The sequence below is a fragment of the Chrysemys picta genome, chromosome 12 (genome assembly GCF_011386835.1).
Source record: "Chrysemys picta bellii isolate R12L10 chromosome 12, ASM1138683v2, whole genome shotgun sequence".
NCBI classification, from domain to species: Eukaryota; Metazoa; Chordata; order Testudines; family Emydidae; genus Chrysemys; species Chrysemys picta.
Genome location: NC_088802.1, coordinates 22116192 through 22136263, shown reverse-complemented (window position 1 = coordinate 22136263; position 20072 = coordinate 22116192). Strand labels below are relative to the sequence as shown.

At 43.5% G+C, this 20072-nt stretch overlaps 1 protein-coding gene across 1 annotated transcript; it reads left to right on the top strand.

The window, feature by feature from the left end:
* The first annotated feature begins 10074 nt into the window (after positions 1–10074).
* LOC101939796 (olfactory receptor 10A7-like) lies at positions 10075–11004 on the top strand. The gene has a single exon (XM_005312453.2). It carries the CDS (start codon positions 10075–10077, stop codon positions 11002–11004), a length of 930 nt encoding a protein of 309 aa, XP_005312510.2.
* The last annotated feature ends 9068 nt before the right edge of the window (positions 11005–20072 follow it).

Here is a 20072-nt window from a genome sequence, read left to right as displayed (position 1 = left end):
GGCTTGCAGCAGCATTGAAAAGTACCCCTTGCGGTTTATGTACTCGGTGGCTTGGTGCTCCGGTGACAGGATAGGGATATGGGTTCCGTCTATCGCCCCACCACAGTTTGGGAATCCCATTGCAGCAAAGCCATCCACTGTGGCCTGCACGTTTCCCAGAGTCACTACTCTTGATATCAGCAGGTCTTTGATTGTCCTGGCAACTTGGATCACAGCAGCCCCCACAGTAGATTTGCCCATTCCAAATTGATTCCCGACTGACCGGTAGCTGTCTGGCGTTGCAAGCTTCCACAGGGCTATCGCCACTCGCTTCTCAACTGTGAAGGCTGCTCTCATCCTGATATTCTGGCGCTTCAGAGTAGTGGAAAGCAAGTCACAAAGTTCCATGAAAGTGCCCTTACGCATGCAAAAGTTTCGCAGTCACTGGGATTCGTCCCAGACCTGCAACATGATGCGGTCCCACCAGTCTGTGCTTGTTTCCCGGGCCCAGAATCGGTGTTCCACGGCATGAACCTGCCCCACTAACACCATGATTTCCACATTGCTGGGGCCCGTACCTTGTGAGAGGGCTATGTTCATGTCAATTTTCTCATCACTCTCGTCGCTGCGCTGCAATCGCCTCATCAGCTGGTCCTGGTTTTGCTTTGGCATGTCCTGGCTCTGCATATACTCCAGGACAATGCGCGTGGTGTTCATAGTGCTCATAATTGCCGCGGTGATCTGAGCGGGCTCCATGATCCCAGTGCTATGGCGTCTGGTTTGAAAAAAGGCACGAAACTGACGGAGGGAGGGAGGGGCGACTGACGACATGGCATATAGGTACAGGGAATTAAAATCAACAAAGGTGGCTGTGCATCAGGGAGAAACACAAACAACTGTCACACAGAATGGCCCCTCCAAAGATTGAACTCAAAACCCTGGGTTTAGCAGGCCGTTGATTTCACGGAGGGAGGGGGAAGCAAATGAATACATCTATTTTTTACATATTAAGCTGGCAGCAGATGGTGCAGCATGACTGATAGCCCTCGGCATCTTCTGGGTGCTTGGTAGAAGATACTGTACTACGATTGCTAGCCATCATCGTCAAGACAGTTCAATAGTACAGCCGGCAGGACTGAGTCTCCAGGAGGCAAAGCATGTCTGCCCAGGTGCCTCTGAGTGAACTGGAATACGACGATGATGGATATCAATCTTAGTACACCATCTACTGCCAAAAGGCCATGGGCTGCTGCTGTATAGCAATGCAGCCCCACGTCTGCCAGCACCCAGATAGCCGATGACGACTACCAGTCATACTGCACCGTCTACTGCCAAAAGGCAATTAGCTGCTGCTGTGTAGCAATGTGGTACCACGTCTGCCGGCACCCAGATGATATATGGTGATGGTGAGCTGAGCTGATCTGAACGGGCTCCATGCTTGTGGTGGTATGTTGTCTGTACAGGTAACCCAGGTAAAAAGGTGCGAATCGATTGTCTGCCGTTGCTCTGATGGAGGGGGAGGGGCCTGACGGCATGTACCCAGAACCCCCCCGCTACACTGTTTTGCATCATCAGGCATTGGGATCTCAACCCCGAATTCCAATGGGCGGCGGAGACTGTGGGAACTGTGGGATAGTTACCCACAGTGCTACGCTCCGGAAGTCGACTCTAGCCTCGGTACTGTGGACGCGGTCCGCCGGCTTCATGCACTTAGAGCATTTTATGTGGGGAAACAAACAGGATGATCATACTTGATAGATTGTAACTTTTCCATTAATACCTTACATGATCTACTTTGTAGAAAATATATCATAATTCTATGGCAGTGTGACTATGGGGGGCAGGGTGCTGCTTTAAGACACAAAGTGTCACAGACTGATTGAGGCCCAGATAGGAGGTGTATTATTTAGAGATTCATCTTGAGTAGATCTTTAATATGAGGATGGTATTGCCTTACTTGGGGCGACTACTGACCAACAGCTGAGAAAAATAACTTAATCTATGATGACAAAACCAAAGACATGAATGCCTCCTATAAAATGGAAATGAATGGCCTGGTGCTGTGCATGTACATGCCAATGGCTTTGAATGGGTGAATAGTTTTATCTATCTGGGTAGCGGGTTGACAGCAGGAGGTTCTATATAGGAAGGAGTCACACGTTTGATCCATTTTGCATCGGTGGCATTTCAGTATCTTCAAATGCTTCCGTTTGCGTGGCAGAATGTCTATGTGACAGCTAAGAGATGAGTGTTCAATGTGGTAGCCATGGCAACTCTGTTATATGGAGCAGAAATATATCCATTAAAAATAGCCAAGGAGGAAACTGGACAGTTTTCAGGGTCAAAAATACAGCGGATTTTTAACATCTGTTGATTTGTGGGACGGGATCCCTGGGCTGCAACCTATGGGACCGCAGTGCCCCCTGAATTCACTAGCCTGGGTTGTATCTCACAGTGCTCTGATAACAGCATGTGGAGGTGTTTGATGCCGTTCACTAGCACTCAGTCCAGCAGCATGTGGAGCCCCATGCCCAGCTAGATTGCATGAATGATCCCACAGCACTTACGAAACGCACAGAGAAAGGCACCAGCCAAATCCTGCCCTGCTCCCAGCCTTGTACCTCAGGAATATACTGCCTTGTATTGCTCATGAAAGGATCTTGACCAGTGCAAGTTTATTAATTAGTTCGCCACTTCTTCAAGGGAAAGTGGACATGTACCAGCCTTTGTAACCTGAGCAGATTTACCAAACACTTCAGACAAACTCTGGTAAGGATAAAGATAAAAATAAGTTAGAATATAAGTGATAGACAAAAAGTCAGATAAGTTAACAAAAGAAAATAAAAGCTAAGCACACTGTCTAAACTCTCAACCTTATTAGACTTAGGCAATATCTAGTTCAAGCAGTTTTTCTCATCCCACTGGATATTGCAGGTTAGTTACAGTCTTTGGTCCCCAGGCCTAACAGGGAAGGCCTGCGTATCAGTCTCCTCAGCTCCAGCATTTTCGTTGCTTTCAGCATAGGTGCAGGGGAGAGGAAAAGGGGGCATCATGCTTCATCCTATGTTCTATTTTATACTCTTAGTCCATGTACTTGGAAAAAAAAAACAAGTCCAGCCATGGCTGGGGCATTGCTGAGTCACAGGTGTGGTCTTGTGCAGATAAGTCATTGAATTGTACCTCCCTTGCTGGACAATAGTTGTTGATGGCCAATTTCACACACCCCTGGGCACTTGGTCACCTCCCTTGTTGTTGTCTCTGGGGAAACTAGCATCTGGGTGACTCCCAAATTTACAGCATATGTCAATGACAACCATAGAGCACAATCTCATAACTTCATATGCACTCAAGATATACATATTTAGGTAGAACAATGGGTTTCAGCAGGTCATAATCTTTTCCATGATACCTTACTTGGCAAGCCTTATATGAAATATCACAACTATATACAAATGATAAACATGGGGGTTACAGGGCGCTCCCTAGAAGAACAGAGTGTCACAGTTTGATTTTGTCACAAGCAAGGACATACTTAGATGATCCCAGCTAGTTGCAGTCTTGTATCAGTTGAGAAGAAGATGGATTCAATGGTGGGGTCATGTCCAATGTGCAGAAGAAAGTACACTTTTTTACTGAAGGTTTATAAATCTGAGGTCAAAGGAAGAAGAGCATAAGGGTGATCATGAATAAGATTGGAAGCTGCAATTCTGAGGAATTTAAGAAACCTAAATCCTCCCATACTAACTCTTGTGGAAGCAAGAAAACTTGCAAGAGTGAATCTAAGATGGAAATCTATTCTACATGCCTCCATACCTGCATTCTAGTGATGTATCTAGTATCTGCTGTTGCCGATGTGCTGCTGACTTATATAATGTGAACAGCTTCATTAGGAGAGCCTGAGAAAGCCCTACCCTAAAATACCTCATAGCCAAGAGATTAGAGCACTTTCCTGAGAGATGGGAGCCCTAATTTCAAATCTCTTCTCCACAGCAGGCAGAGGTGAGAAGTGAATGAGTTTCCCCCACATCCAAGTACTCTAACCAATAGGTTAAAGGTATAGGGGGATGCTTCCATATGCTGGATTGTCAAATTAGACTTTCTTTTCCTATGCATGAAAATATTTGGTGAATAGGTGTCAAATTTTCAAATAGCACAGGGTCAAGCAATACTGCTTAGTCCCCCCATCCTACTTTTTCCCCACCATCTCATGCAGTCTATTTGCTCCATTCACATTATGGCTAGCATTGTCAATGGAGCGTATGGGAGATGAAATGGTTTGCTGTTTGGGGGTCTAGCTCCTAGGGCACTTTTAAAATCCAAGCCTGTCACTGAGATTGGATACCTAAATCCATTAGGCTCCTTTGGCAATCCAAGCTTCAGTACTCTCATTCTTATGCATGGTAAATTGCTGCTTAAGGACTGACCCAGCTCTGTGTTACAGATAGCTTGTTTCAGAGAGTGATCTGCAGGGATCTTCTCCCATGGGAACAAGACAGCATTTAAACAACTCTCCAAAATCCGTTCTTAGTCTTGGAGTCAGATGAGGAAAGGCTCTTTACTCCAAACAGTTAAAGCTGACAAGGTAGGGTAAGGTTATCCCTGGGAGTGGAGCAAAGATGAGTTGATATCCTGACATGATGTATTGCAGAGGCAGAAAGTCTGTTTATCTACCTACTTACTGATTTGTCTGTCTAATCTCTCTAAGACAACAGAAAGAGAAAACCACAGGTCAGAATGATCTCACCATTTTTATGGTCCACATTTAAAAGGCAGGTGAGTTGATTCATATTTTTATTCCTTTTTAATCTTATTTTACCCTTTCCTTTACAAATGATCAGATTCTTCCCCCCCCCCCCCCCCCTTATCTAGGGGTGGGTCTCTCAACAGGGTCACATTGACTTCCGCCTGGATGCAGCAGTCTGCTCACACAGAGGCAAGGTAGGTGAGGTAATATCTTTTATTGGACCAAATTCAGTTGGTGAGAGAGAAGTTTTTGAGCCACACCGAGTTCTCCTCTCTCACCAACTGAAGTTGGTCCAATAAAAGGTATTATCTCACCCCTCCCTTGTCTCTCAAATATCTTGGGACAGATACAGCTACAACTCCACTGCATGCTCACACTTAGGGTGACCAGATCACTGACAGGAAATATCGGGACGCGGGGGGGGGGGGAGGGGCGGGGGATATTGGGACGCATGGGGTGGGCGGAGCAAAAAAAAAGCTGTTTTGCAGGTGCCGGCCGCACCATGGCCGCTGCCCCTCTCCCCCCCCCCCCCGGGCCCCAGGCACATGTGGCACGTCCCGCCGCCCCGCGGGGAAGGAGCCGCTGGAGTGAGAGGTGCGGGGCTCCGGACCCCGGCAGCGGCGGGGGAGAGCGGCTCAGGGCTGCGCAAGTGGGCACGTAAAGTTTATCAGCTGGGGGGGGACCCCGGCTGGCTCCTCACCCTGCCCTGTAGGAGGGTAGCGTCCCCGCCCCACACCAGTATATTCCGCAGGCCGCCACAGGCCAGGTAAGGAACCGAGTCTCTCCCTCCCTCCCTTCGGCTCCTCAGCTGAGCGGCATTCCTCCTCCCTCCAAGGCTTGCAGATGGAATGCTGGCGCAAACCTGGAGGGAGGGGGTGGTGGCCAGCTTCCAGTTCCTGAGGCTAGTGAGTATGGGCACCGGGCGGGCAAGGGGGCTGCTCCCCCAGGAGGGTGACGGGGGGCTCAGCTGAGGAGCCAGGACAAGGGGGGAGGGGGTGACTCGGCTCCTTACCTGGCCTGTGGCGGCGGGTGCGACATGCTGGCGCGGGGCGGGCAGCCGGCCGGGGGCCGTCCAATACGATAAACTTTACATGGCCACTCGTGCGGCCCCGAGCCGCTCTCCCCCACCACTGCTGGTGTCCGGAGTCCCCCCTGTACCTCCTGGGGGAGCAGCCCCCTTGCCAGCCTCCCTTGCCCGCCCAGTGCCCCTACTCACCAGCTCCAGGAACTGGAAGCCGGCCACCACCCCCGCCCTCCAGGCTTGCCCCGCCATTACAGCAACAAGCCTGGGAGGGAGGTGGAATGCCACATGCATGGGGAAGAGGCGGGGCCAGGGCGGGGATTTGGGGAGGGAGCCAATGGGGGATGGAGGGGGCGGAGTCGGGTGGGGGAGGCCAAGAGCCCTTCCAGGAGGGCAAAATTGCTTGTTTGTCCAGTGTCCCGACCGCACATCAGTCGTGACACGGGACAAACAAGCAAATATCGGGACAGGCCCGATAAAATCGGGACGTCTGGTCACCCTACTCACACTGAATGAATTGCAAGAAAGGCGTTGTGATTGGGAACCCAGCTACTACTGAAATCACTCATCTCTCTCTCTCTACTTCTGAAGGCAGCACTGAGAAAATGGAGTTCATTTGGTGCATGTTAGCTGTAGTTTCTTTTTTTGGAGAGAGTGTGTGTGTTTTATGGGGAGGTTCGGGGTAGGGCATTCTCTGGAGAAGACACTTAGTTTTAATAAGAATGTAAGTATGGCCATACTGGGTCAGACCAATGGTCCATATAGCCAGTATCCTGTCTTCCAACAGTGGCCGGTGTCAGATGTTTTAGAAGGAGTGAACAGAAAAGAGCAATTTGTTGAGTGATCCATCCTCTGTTGTCCAGTCCCAGCTTCTAGCCGCCAGAGGTTTATGGACACCCCAAGAGTGGGGATGAGTCCCAGAGCATCTTGGCTAATAACTTCATGGAGGATAGGTCCATCAATGGCTATCTATTTCTTTTTGTCTCAGTTATACTTTTGGCCTTCACAACATCCTCTGGCAACAAGTTCTACCACTTGACTGTGCATTGTGTGAAGAAATTCTTCCTTTTGTATGTATTAAACCTGCTGCCTATTAATTTTGGCAGGTGACTCCTGGTTCATGTGTTTTGTGAAGATGTAAATAACACTATCTTATTTACTTTCTCCGCACCATTCATGATTTCATATCCCATCTTACTCCTTTCTTTTCCAAGCCAAACAGTCCCAGTCTTTTAAATCTCTCCTCATATGGAAGCTGTTCCATACCCATAATCATTTTTGTTGCCCTTCTCTGTACTTTTTCCAATTTGGATATATCATTTTTGAGATGGGGTGACCAGAACTTCACTCAGTATTCATGGTGTAGGTGTACCATGAATTTATACAGTGTCATTATGATATTGTCTGTCTTCTTATCTGTCCCTTTCCTAATGGTGCCTAACATTATGTTAGTTTTCTTGACTGCTGCTGCACATTGAGCAGATCTTCTCACAGAACTACCCATGGTGACTCCAGGATCTTTCTTGAGTGGTAACAGCTAATTTAGACCTCATCATCTTGTGTGAATAGCTGGGATTATGTTTTCCAATGTGCTTTACTTTGCATTTATCAGCATTGAATTTCATCTGCCATTTTCTTGCACAGCCACTCCATTTTTTGAGATCCCTTTTGTAACTCTTCATAGTCTGCTTTGGACTTAACTACCTTGAGTAGTTTTGTATAGTGTGTAAATTTTGCCACTTCACTGTTTAAACTTGTACTAGAACCTAGCTGTGAACATAGGCAGATTCTGTGCAAAGGAAACTTTCTGAGTGGAGACAGGTAAATAGTACTAGAGCCAGTGTTGTGTACTCGTTTTCTTAGATCATTTATGAATATTTTAATCTCTTTGCTTAAATATTTGTCTCATGGGCTGATAATGGAGGAAAGGTTCAGTTTCTCTATAGGGTCATATGGGGACAAACATAGATTGGACATTGGAGAGAACATTGGATTCATTCCCATTTCTATTAAAAATTGATGTCAAAATAGCCACTCACTTTCATGAGGGCAGGATAGACTCTCGTGTATATGTGGAGCCTGACTTTCAGATGTGCAGAACAATGAGCTAAAGTCCCATTGAGTCAGATTTTCAAAGGAGTTTAAGTGACTTAGGAACAGAAGTCTCACTAATTTTCTATCGGGCACTTTTTGAAAGTATGTCACTGTGACTAGAGAATGTTTTCCAGGCACACTCATTTCTTTTTCTTGAAAAATCCTAGCAATTTCAGTCATTTCTCCTCATCAGACACTTGAAGTAGGGGTCTCCCATATCCGAGATGAGCACCATAACTACTGGGATAAAAGTTATGGTGGAGCTCCTCTTCCTAATTCCCTATCCTTGTAGGACAAAAACAAATGTGTATATAACTGGCCATGAACAAATTCAGGCTGGAAATTAGAAGAAGGTTTCTCACCAACAGAGGCGTGAGATTCTGGAACAACCTTCCAACAGGAGCTGTAGGGACACACAACTTAATTAGTTTTAAGAGAGAGCTGGACAAATTTATGAGTGCAACTGTACGATTGCATTTCTTGAGATGTTGGAGGGCACGGCTTAGCAGCCCTGGGCCTCACTTCTGGTTTATGTCTTAGCTTCCTAAAGCTCATGCTTCAGGGTTTCAGGTCAGGAAGGGGATCCCCCTCTGGGAATGTATTCTCGGAGGGTTTTTGTTTTAGGGGTGGTTTTAGGTCTCCTTCCTCTGAAGCATCAGGGATGGCCACAGCTGGAGATGGGATCTTGGATGGGGTTGGCCAGGCCTCTGAGGTGGCACCAAGCATTCTCTCGTTCAGATGTTTGCCAAGGTCGTTCTTGCTCACATAATCAGGGATTAACTGATCTTCGACTCTCTCCCAGCATATTTCACTGCACTTATAACTTTTTATTTTTTTACTCTTTCTATTTTATTTACTTTCAAATGTTATTTTTTAATTTTATTTTGTTAAAATTTTCCATTTTTGAAAATATTTGTTTATATATATTTTTTATTTTATTGCATTTTATATTTTAATTTTATGTTCTATAGTTTTATTTTTACTTTATAGTGTTTATTTTAATTTTACTTTTTTATATTTTATTTCTATTTCTTTCATAATTGTATAGTGTTTTGTTTCTTTTTAATTTATTTTATAATTTTGATGTATTTGAAAATTTTCTGATGGAAATGTTGATTCATCAAAATCAAAACTTTCTACTGGGATGTGGCATTTTCAGTGACATTTAGTTTTGCAATCGGCATCCAACTGAATGCTCTAGCCAAGGTGTGGGCTTCAAATAGAATCCCAGTTTATATATTGCAGTATTATCTCTTATCCAGATTATCTCCAGTAGTAGCTTTTAATTATCCTCAGTGAGTGCTTGTCCACATAAAGAGACTAGGAATTTCCTCTATAAATGACTCTATGGCTGATGACTGCAATGATGATGGGCAGGTGAGATGCTTCCAGTAGCCTGATTTCCACCAAAATCAGGCCCACAGAATCCCCTATGTGGTGCTCTAGGCAGAGGAAAACTCTTTGAGATGCCCTCACCCAAATCCCCAACTTCAGGTCTCTAAATCCCTCACACTCTAGACCCTAATCCTGAGGTCACTGCCTCAACTCTGTATTCAGAGCTTATGTAATATATACTGAGACGATTGCCAAGGGATATGTTGATTCAAACTGCTTAGGGACATTCTGAAAATTGAACAGAGGAATTCAAAAGTTAATATGCAATGATCACAAAGCAGCATAAAAACTTATCTACATGGTACAGCACAATGAAATCAAATGATGACCACCTAAAAAGGCTTAGGAGGTGATGGTTTGGAGTGGCACAACCTCACGCATGGTGAGTTGGTTTCTGTCAGGGACAAACCAAGCCGATTCACAGCCAGCAAAATTGTAGGGTGTTTTACCAGCCCAAACGAGGCTGTGAGAATTCAGGGAGTCCTTCATTTGCCAGACTCCTCCTGGTGATCTGGTTTTCCCACTGCATACCACTAGTGTCAGCTCTTGGAGCAGAACAAAGGGAGCAAGGCTTATTCTTTTGCCAATCAGAAAAAATAGGGTTTTTACACAAATCTGAGCTTGCCTTAGCAGCATGTTTGTGTGTCAGTTTTTCTCATTCACTCTCAGATGTCATAAGCCTCCATTATATGACTCCAAGCCCCCAGACTGTGTGCTCAGCCCAGTATTTGTTTGGGGGACCTGAAGGAGAGGGAGCATTTGAACATTAATGCATTTAAATTGATAATGTGATCTTGACATTTAACTAATGCCATTCTTGTTCTCTTGTATAGTTTGGTCCATGGCAGACACAGAACAGGGAAATCAAACCTCCCTCACAGAGTTCATCCTCCTGGGTTTTGGGACTATTCCCAAACTGCAGATTCTTCTCTTTATGTTGTTCTTTGTGATTTACATGGTGACCATGGCCGGGAACATCCTCACTGTTGTGCTAGTTGTGGCTGATCAGCACCTTCACACCCCCATGTACTTCTTTCTGGGGAACTTGTCATGGCTGGAAACCTGCTACACCTCCACTATCCTGCCCAGGATGCTGGCCAGTTTCCTGACTGGGGACAAAACTATTTCTATTGGTGGCTGCATCACACAATGTTACTTTTTTGGCTTCTTTGCAGCCACCGAGTGTTATCTCCTGGCAGCAATGTCTTATGATCGGTACCTAGCGATATGCAAACCACTGCATTATGCAACCCTTATGAATGGCAGTTTCTGCCTCCAGCTAGCAGCTGGGTCTTGGATAAGTGGGTTACTGGCTAGTTCCGTAGTAACGGGTATGATGTTACAATTACCTTTCTGCGGCCCCAATGAAATTGATCATTTCTTCTGTGAATTTACACAAATAATAAATCTCTACCGCAACGACATCTACCAGGTGGAGCTTGTAATCATCATTGTGGCTGCTTTATTCACCCTGCCCCCGTTTGCTTTAACTGGGACATCCTACCTGTGTATCATCTCCACTATCCTGCGAATCCGGTCCACCACCGGGAGGCAAAAAGCATTTTCTACCTGCTCCTCTCACCTCATTGTAGTGACAATTTTCTATGGGACCCTGATCATTGTGTATTTGCTACCAAACACCAACACACTCAGAGACCTCAACAAAGTGTTCTCTGTCTTCTACACAATTCTGACTCCTATGGCCAATCCCTTCATATACAGCCTGAGAAACAAAGAGGTGAAAGAGGCCCTGAGAAAAAAATGCCAGTAAATGTGTAGATTAATATCTCATGATTTTTAAGCCATTCTCATCATTTTTCACACCTGTTTGCACATTTGGGGTTGAATTTATGGGCTTGTCTTTGGGTCAGTTTACCCTGCAATCATGGGGTGTGATTTCAGCTGGTGTAGACAGTCCCCAGCAAGCTTTACTCTAGCTACCAAGTACTGGAGCGTTAAAGCTGCGGCAGCGCACGCTTCAGCTGAGATTAGCCATGTAAGTAAATTCACAGGGTTCCGGGTGGGCTGCTACAGCCCAGGCTGAAGCACAGGCTGCTGCAGGTCCATTGCTCCGGTACCTGAGCTAGCTAGTTTAAAGCTGACTTGGGTGTGTCTACATGAGCTGCAGTAACATCAAGTGATTGCGGTGCAGACATACCCCTATCTGCAACGTTAGCTCGAGGAGCAACTTGAGTTTAACTCGAGCTGTGGCTTTTGTTTTTTATATATATATAAACCATTATAAAACCAATCAATTATGTGTTTTGTTTTTTTTAACTGCACCCTGGATTTCTTAACAATTTAAGGCAGAGCAGTTTTCATTGGGTTTTCTTTTGTATTCTGGTCAATTTGTTTAGGCAAAACTCTAAAAAGCAAGCTAATACTATTTTTGAAAGAGTGCCATTAAACATTTAGAAAGCTATAACATGTCTTTTTCTGTTTTATTTTATTATTGTACAGCCCTTCTTTACATGTGGGTTTTGTATAATATTGCTATTCTCCTGGAACTTATGTCTTCACAATTTACATTCCTGTAAGCTATTTGTGCAGGTGGGTTTTCATACTATGCAAGGCATTTCAACAAAAAAATTACTAAAATCTTTCTTTATTCAACTTCCATAACTAAATAACTATCATCTCTGTAATACAATTTAAACTGCATCTTTTTAAAATGTAAAAACATGATTAAATTATTTGTAAAATTTGTGATGGTGTAGCTTCTAATCACTTTATTTAATTGTAATCCTGTGATTAAAAAATCTTTCACTGAAAAAGATAACCGGTAAATAAAGAAATCTACAGATATGTTTCTTTTGATTGGTGTTTTAAAAGTTTGTTAAAACTTTACTTGGTTTAACTGTGTTTTGATTAAAAAAAAACATTAAGAAGAAAAAGAGTCAGGGGTGGGGGGAAAGCCTTCTAATCTCTGGTATAAAGTGTTAAAAGAAAAACTAGCATAATGTAAAACAGTTAAGTTAGCCTGTGTGTGTGCTTTATAAAGTCTGTAAATTTAAAGCTTTTTTTACAGCAGTTTTTCTTTCGGCAAAGAATTAAAAAGCAAGCTAAAGGCTGGTATATTACTACAACAACTTGTGTTATGTACAGTGTTTGTCTTTTCATTCCTTTGTTTAAAGAGCTGTATTTTTTTTAAACAAACCACCGGTCAAAAGCCACGCCCCTTGGGACGTTGTGATTGGTTCAGGGAAATATATTCTATGGTGTTGCTACAGAACAGCTCCTGATTGGCTCAACCATGAGGCATAGTTTTCCCCAGGCTGGCTGACCCTGGATTTGCTGGCATTTGCCTAGAGGTAGCTGCAGGGGTAAGACGCTTTTCTCTTCTCTCTGCCATGTGGCCAGTGACACAGGCTTAGATAGATTAGAATAGAGACAGAGATACGTCAAAAGTGCCCAAATGACTTGGAAGTTTAACTCCCATTAATTTTCTATGGCACCTAGATTCATCGATTTTTAAGCCCAGAAAGAATCATTTGATCATCTATTCTGACCTCCTGTATAACCAAGGCCATTAAATTTCACCCAGTTGCCCCTGGACTTAGTCTAATAACGTTTGACTAAATCCTATACTCCAGGAATGCACCTAGTCTGAGTTGGTTCTGATAGTTAATCACCATCACTGTTAAAAAGATGTGCCACATTTTTAATTTGAATTTGAGCTTCTTGCCCTTGGATCTCATTATTCCAAGATTAGGCTCCTCAGCCACTGAAGCACTTTAGACAAAAGTCCCCACAATGAAAAAGAATTTCAATAAATATTTGACCACAGGTGGCTCACAATCAACCTGGGTTTTTTATTACATTTTTAGAGTAATTTTGAATGAGTGCATTTGAGAACATTGTGTGGTTCTGCATGGAAAAAACTGGAAAAAATTACTGTATGCATCACTTGCTCTAAATTATTCAGCCATCTCTATAGATGTTAGCCTTGTTTGACCTTAGTATGAAGTTTGTATCAGTTGTGTTCACCATTTTGTGCTCTCACTTACAATGAACAATCAGATTACAGTGGAACATATTCAGGCTATTCTGGCACTGAGGCTAGAAAGTGAAAATGCTGAGACATAATGGCTCTTTTATTTAATATTCAGTGTACAGAAGGAAGCAGGGTTGTGAAGTGTTATGTCAAACAACACTAGAAAACTGATTTGGAAATTAACAGGCAATAAAAACTCACCATTAGGAATAACAGACCAGATTCTAACCTCCAGTTAACCTTGTGCGAATCTGGAGTAACATCATCAGCTTCGGTAAAGTTACTCCATGTTTACCAGTGGTGTAAATAAGATTGCAACATGGCCCAATATCTCTTGCTCTCAGCGGGGCATAAATTTCCCTTCTTATTTCCTTCCCTTTGCACACTAGAAAAAAAAACACAGAGTAATCTTGCAGACACATTTGTTTGCCAGGCAGCAGAAATACTGTGATTCTGCACAGTGCAAATTTCTGTATTAGAGTAGTCTCTTGTGAGCATTGACAAACCAACATGTATGTATATGTATCATACAAAAAACTATTTATCTATCTACCTGCCCTAGGAATTTTTTCCATACTCATCAATGGTGGCCAGCTAAGTACATTAAATATTTCGAATCTGTGAAGGGGACCATTCCTGTCTCTCTGTGAAACATAAGGACATGCATGCTTGGGCTTCAAAGAATGAGATTGGGGGGGGGGGCGCGCATTCTTGTACCAGATGTACTAGGAACGGTTTTTTTGGACTGTTTCTGTTCTTCATCTGTACTCAACTCCCTCCTTTCTCCTAGTCTCTGGTGCATGACAACAAAGCTGATAAGAAGTTGCTGAGGCATCACAAATTGTTTGTAGTGTCAAAGAAGATAGATATGCATGAATATTAGAAGCTTTTAACTAATAAAGGGGGGTGGATTGGGTTGTTTTAACTATGACGCGATGGAACTGTCTATATAATCTCACTAGTTATTGTAATCAGGGCTGGTTCTCTCTGGAGACGGGCCGCTCTCTATTGTTCTCTTGCATCTGTAGAAGTGAGGTTCTTACCCACGAAAGCTTATGCTCCCAATACTTCTGTTAGTCTCAAAGGTGCCACAGGACCCTCTGTTGCTTTTTTACAGATTCAGACTAACATGGCTACTCCTCTGATACTCTCTATTGTTGTGTGCACTACTCAATGAAGAGCTTGTGTTTGGACCTTGCTGGTGTTGCCTGTCTCTCTGCGGTCAGACAACGAACCATGCCGTCTGGGTTCGAGTCCCTGACATGAATATTAAGTAGGTACCAGTATTTCAGATGTTTGCTACTGGGGTGACACCCACCAGGTATTTAAATCTTGTCTGGCCAACACATTGTGAACGGACTATTCAAGTTAATAGCCCATTAGTGAACACTTAACTCTCTCAATAGACCATAGAAGAAACCTGTCCCCGCCTGAGGGGCCTTCCTGTAAACTTTCTAGCTGAAGAATGGGTGATGGCTGCTATTGTGGAGTCATCAAAGTATGCAAGGGCATGTGACTTGCTCATGTGACCCTGACTCCATCTTGTAAACTGTATTTTTCCACAAACTCGGCTGGGGCCTGTGTTTGAAACTGTAAAACTCCAGCCACTGGAGGAAGCTATAAAAGAAGGAAAGTGACATCATGACTTGTTCTTTCTTCCCCCACAACTCAACGCTTGAAGGAACATCTGGAAAACAAAGACTCTGAACTGGGGAGGGGGTCCCAGGCTGAAAAGATTTCTAGCCTGCATACTAAGGAACTATTTGTATCATCTATCAGGGTGAGACATTGCTTGATTCATATATTATTCAGTTACTAGAACCCAGACTGCGATTTTATTGTATTTCTTAAACTAACTTTGATCTATACGCTTACTACTTGTAATCACTTAAAATCTATCTTTTGCCATCAGTAAACTTATTTTTATGTTTATTCTTACTAGTGAGTTTGTCTGAAGTGTTTGGTAAATCTACTCAGGTTGCAAAGGCTGTGCATGTCTACTCCCCTTAAAGAAGTGGCAAATCAATTAATACATTTGCATTGTTCATGACATGATCTTGAGCAGTGCATCCCATCTGGTTTGGTTGGCTTTCAATTTTCTATTGAGCAGTGCAAGACAGTATATCCCTGAGGTACAAGGCTGGGAGGATCTGGTTGGTGCCTTTCTCTCTGAGATTTCATGAGTGGCTCTGAGAGCATTCATGCAATCAAGCTGGGTATGGGACTTCACATGCTGCTGGACTGAATGATAACAGCACCTGGAGAGTGGTTTGCTGCTTGTCAGTAGCAGAGCATTTTGAGACACACCCCAGGCTGGTGAATTCAGGGGGCACAGAAGTCCCACAGTCTCAGGTTGCACCCCGTCACATCATCCAATACTCTATTATAACATTAAATACTCTAAAGCATACCTGAAAGCATAACTGATGCACCCCTGATTCTACAGAATGCCAGTCTGCAATACAACCGTTCCACACTGCATCAATCAGTGCTGTGGATATGGCTTCACCAGTGTGCCACATAGAGGAACAGTACCATGGTACATTGATTTGTAAGTCAAACCCAGGTGTAAATTCTATAAACACAATGGTACCATCCTTTGGGCACTCTAGTAATTTTTCAGTAACATTCTCTCTCTCTAGCTATATTTCTAGTGTGACAGATGGGGTTTCCCTCTAGTAATTGTTAAGATAGCTTCAGGATCCGTCACTACTGTGATGCTTTTAGTACCATATAATGGAAAGGATATTTCACCCAAAAGGGGTCTGTCTTGGCTGTAGGGAAAGAGGCTCTTTCCAATACTTGCCTAACATTTTACTATTTTGAGTGAGCTACCTCAATGAGACTTACCATGAGTATGTCTGCGTGAGCTGGGAATCACACCCCTAGCTGACTGTGTAGACACACACGAAGTGTAATGTAGCTGCTGTAGTACAGGACCTGGCATATGTTGGCATGGGCTAGGCATGCCAAATACCTACGCATAGGGTTCTCAGGCAGGTTTTCATTCAGTGAAACTAGTCTGTGCCTCCACTCACTGCTGCCCATGATACTACTGTTAATTTTGGAATGCTAGCTCCAGGAACTGGGGAACTGGGAATCACACCTCTAGCTTATAGTGTAGACACAGCCTTAATGGACATTAAGAGTCAGTGTGTTAAAGTCTGTAGCCTTCTGTACTTGGGGAGCACTGGAACCTGTTTGAACAGGCTGGGTCATACTAGGGGAACCATACACAGACACACTGGAGAATCTGAGCAGGCCAAGGGAATGCAAATCAGACAGATTTTCTCCCTGTAATTTAAGAGCAAAGCCAAACTAATTTAGCTTCTAGTGAAGTATGAGATTAAATATGTGTGCAGGGCTCTGGTAGGAGCTGTCCAACAAGTAGCAAAGGATCTTCCTCTGGTTTCAAGTTCATCACATCTCAGCTCAGACCAAGATCATCTCCTGATTCTGAGTCATTGATTTCTCCAGTTTGGCTCTTTAAAGAGATCTTGACTAGGTAATCAGCCAGACAATGGGAATCTGCTCAAAGTGTAGCTTCAAAAGGTTGGATTCTAGGTGGGTCATTTGCATAATCTTCACCCCCACTAATTTCCTTGAAAATCCATTTCACATGTATTATCCCAAAAAGTACATTGAAGTCCCCAATATCTCCCAGCAATTGCCTTCCTTATGAGAAGCTCCACACAATCCTACAATAGTACACAAACATTTGCATTTTTAATACAATGAACTCCAAAGATATGAAACTTAATTCAATCAGGTTTATCCAGGATGTTACAGGACCTTGTCATATCTGTCACAAGGCCACTCTTGCAATATAGTGTCCGAACCTCTTGCTGCGCTTACTCAACTCCCATCTTCTTCCAGCCTTACTCCCATCTATATAGGGTTGACTGTTCGCGTCCTTCTTATCCATTCCAGTCTGTCTTGAATGCTATTCCTTGGAAACTCTGCAGCTAATCATATCCTCTAGTATGACATCCATCCATCTAGTTCTGGGTCTGCCAACCCTTCCCTTACCCTCCATTTCTAAGCTTAACTCCCTGTTTCATATATATTCTTCCGATTTTCTTTTCACATGGCCAAACCATCTATTCCCGGACTCCCTCAGCTTTTCTATAACTTGTATCATCTTCATATTTCCCCTATTTCATTCATTCCAAACATGGTTCTTCCATGTAACTCCAAGCACCCATCTTCACATTTTCATTTCCATTGTATTCAAGATCTGCTCCTGTCTCTTCCTCAGTGCCCAGAATTTGGACCCCTATGAAAGTTAAGGCCTAATTAACATCTTGCAGATCTCACTTTTCAGGGTGGTAGGTTTAGTGAAAATACAAATACTCATATAAATAGGTATATAATGCCCAATCCAACAAAAGCTTTTATTACTGTGAATGTTGTACACATGAATAATTTTATTGAAATTAAGTGTGAGTCTGGACTATTAGCATGAGTGTAAATCTGTCTGCAGGGAGACAGTGATGGGTTGGATCACAGAAACCCCCTGCTAGCTGCCACCTGATGTGCCAAGACTACATTTGCCCCTGCTTTCCCTCCCATCTCAAGACCCCAGCACCCTGTGCTGCTGAGCCAGACATGCCCGTCTGCTCCAACACAGACCCAGGGTCTGAATTACTGGCCCCAAAGCTGTAGGCTTAACTGAAAGCAGCTTGCAGAAGTGTTCCTGCCTTTAACACTCAGATGCCCAACTCCCAATGGGGTCTAAACTCAAATAAATCCATTTTACCCTGTGTAAAGCTTATACAGGGTAAACTCATAAATTGTTCACCTCCTATAACACTGATAGAGAGATATACTCAGCTGTTTGCCCACCCAGGTATTAACACATACTCTGAGTTAATTAATAAGCAAAAAGTGAATTTATTAAATACAGAAAGTAGGATTTAAGTGGTTGCAAGTAGTAAAAGACAAAACAAAGTAAATCACCAAGCAAAATAAAATCTGCAAATCTATCTCTAATCAAACTGAATACAGATAATCTCACCCTTAGAGATGCTTCAGTAAGTTTTCTCCTCAGACTGGACACCTTCCAGACCTGGGCACAATTCTTTCCCCTGGTACAGCTCTTGTTCCAGCTCACGTGCTAGCTAGGGGATTCTTCATGATGGCTCCACTTTTTCCTGTTCCACCTCTCCTCTCAAAGGAAAAGCACCAGGTTAAAGATGGATTCCAGTTCATGTGCCATTATCACATGTCACTGTAAACCCCCCAAACTTCATTCCTCCCAGCCTGACTCACAAGAAGGCTTGCCTACAAATAGAGCCATCTACAGTCAATTGTCCTGGTTAATGGGAGCCATTAAGATTCCAAACCACCATTAATGGTCCACACTTTGCATAATTACAATAGGCCCTCAGAGTTACAGTTCAAATTTCTAGTTTCAGATACAAGAGTTATACCTTTGTACAAATAGGATGACCACACTCAGTAGACAATACGTTTTTTTAAAACCTTTTATTAAACATATAGACAAGGCAGCAAAACAGTTAAAGCATTTGAAATATAAAATATTAAATCAGGCTTTCATTTTAACTTCCCTTGTTCCCTTTCTCTTGTGCTGAAAACAGTTGTTTTTTTTTTTAAATAGATAAATTCATGAAGGATAGGTCTATCAATGGCAATTAGTCCAGATGGCCAGAGAGGCAACCCCCTGCTCTGGATGTCGCTAAACCTTTGAATGCCAGAAGGTGAGACCGGACAACAGGGGATGGATCACTCAATAATTGCCTGTTCTGTTAATTTTTCCCTCTGAAGAATCTGGCACTGGCCCCTGTCAGAAACAGGATACTGTGCAAGATAGACCATTGGTCTGATGGACCATCTGACCTAGGATAGTCTATCATTTGTTCTTATGTTCTAACATCATGATAGGTGATTCCCTAGCCAATAGGAGAGGATGAGGAGAAGGGTGTGTTCTAAACCCCACCTGTGTCAAAGAGTTCAGTCCCCATGTCCCCTGGAGCAAGACACCTCCTTCTGTTTAGAGGGTTCCCAGCTGGGAACCCTCTAACTGCACCTAAGGAAATTTTTAACAAAAAGCTGGATTGGGGGAAGGAAGAAGGAATTAGAAGGAGGAAACCACTCAACTTTTATCCCAATGGTCAGGGTAGTCACCTAGGATGTGGGAGGGCCCAGATTCAAGTGCCTGATAAAGAGACAGGATTTAAACAGGGGATCTCTCCCCACCCATGAGAGTGCCCCAACCATGAGGAAATGGGATATGGTCATGGGAGTCTCTCTCTAACTCTCCTGTTCAAACCTGAGTCCCTTTGTGGATCTAGCCCTACCTGGGAAATAAACCCATTGGCTCCACTAATTATTATAATTAATTATTGAAAAAATCCTTGAAATTTTAGTAGGGTAAAGTACAATAAGATAACGATTTAATATCAGTTGTTTCAACAAATTAGTCAAAAAAACCTGAGACATCAATAGATGAAGAGATTTTTATAAAATTGGCCAGATGCCCAGCTGGTATAAATTGGCCATAGCTCCCCTGAAGTCAGTGGGCCAGATCAAAGAGATATGGAGAAAGGAGAGAGAGAAAAATGTATGAATGACTCTACAGCCTGGTGCTCAGAGCACTCACTCTGGATGTAGGAGACCCAGGATCCAGGCCCTCATGCTACAGTGACTATGGTACAACTGGGGATCTGGCCCACTGACTTTAATGGAGCTACACTGATTTAGAGCAGCTGAGGTTGTCACAATGTGTCCATCAGTTACCTGACTTGACAATGTCCCAAACACAAGTTATCCACAGTTCTCTGCTCTTGGATTTTAAAAAACTATTTAATTTAAGATCATCAACA

What these genes read in the sequence shown, in the direction of transcription:
- LOC101939796 (XM_005312453.2), top strand. Translation starts at nt 10,075, where the DNA reads ATGGCAGACACAGAACAGGGAAATCAAACCTCCCTCACAGAGTTCATC.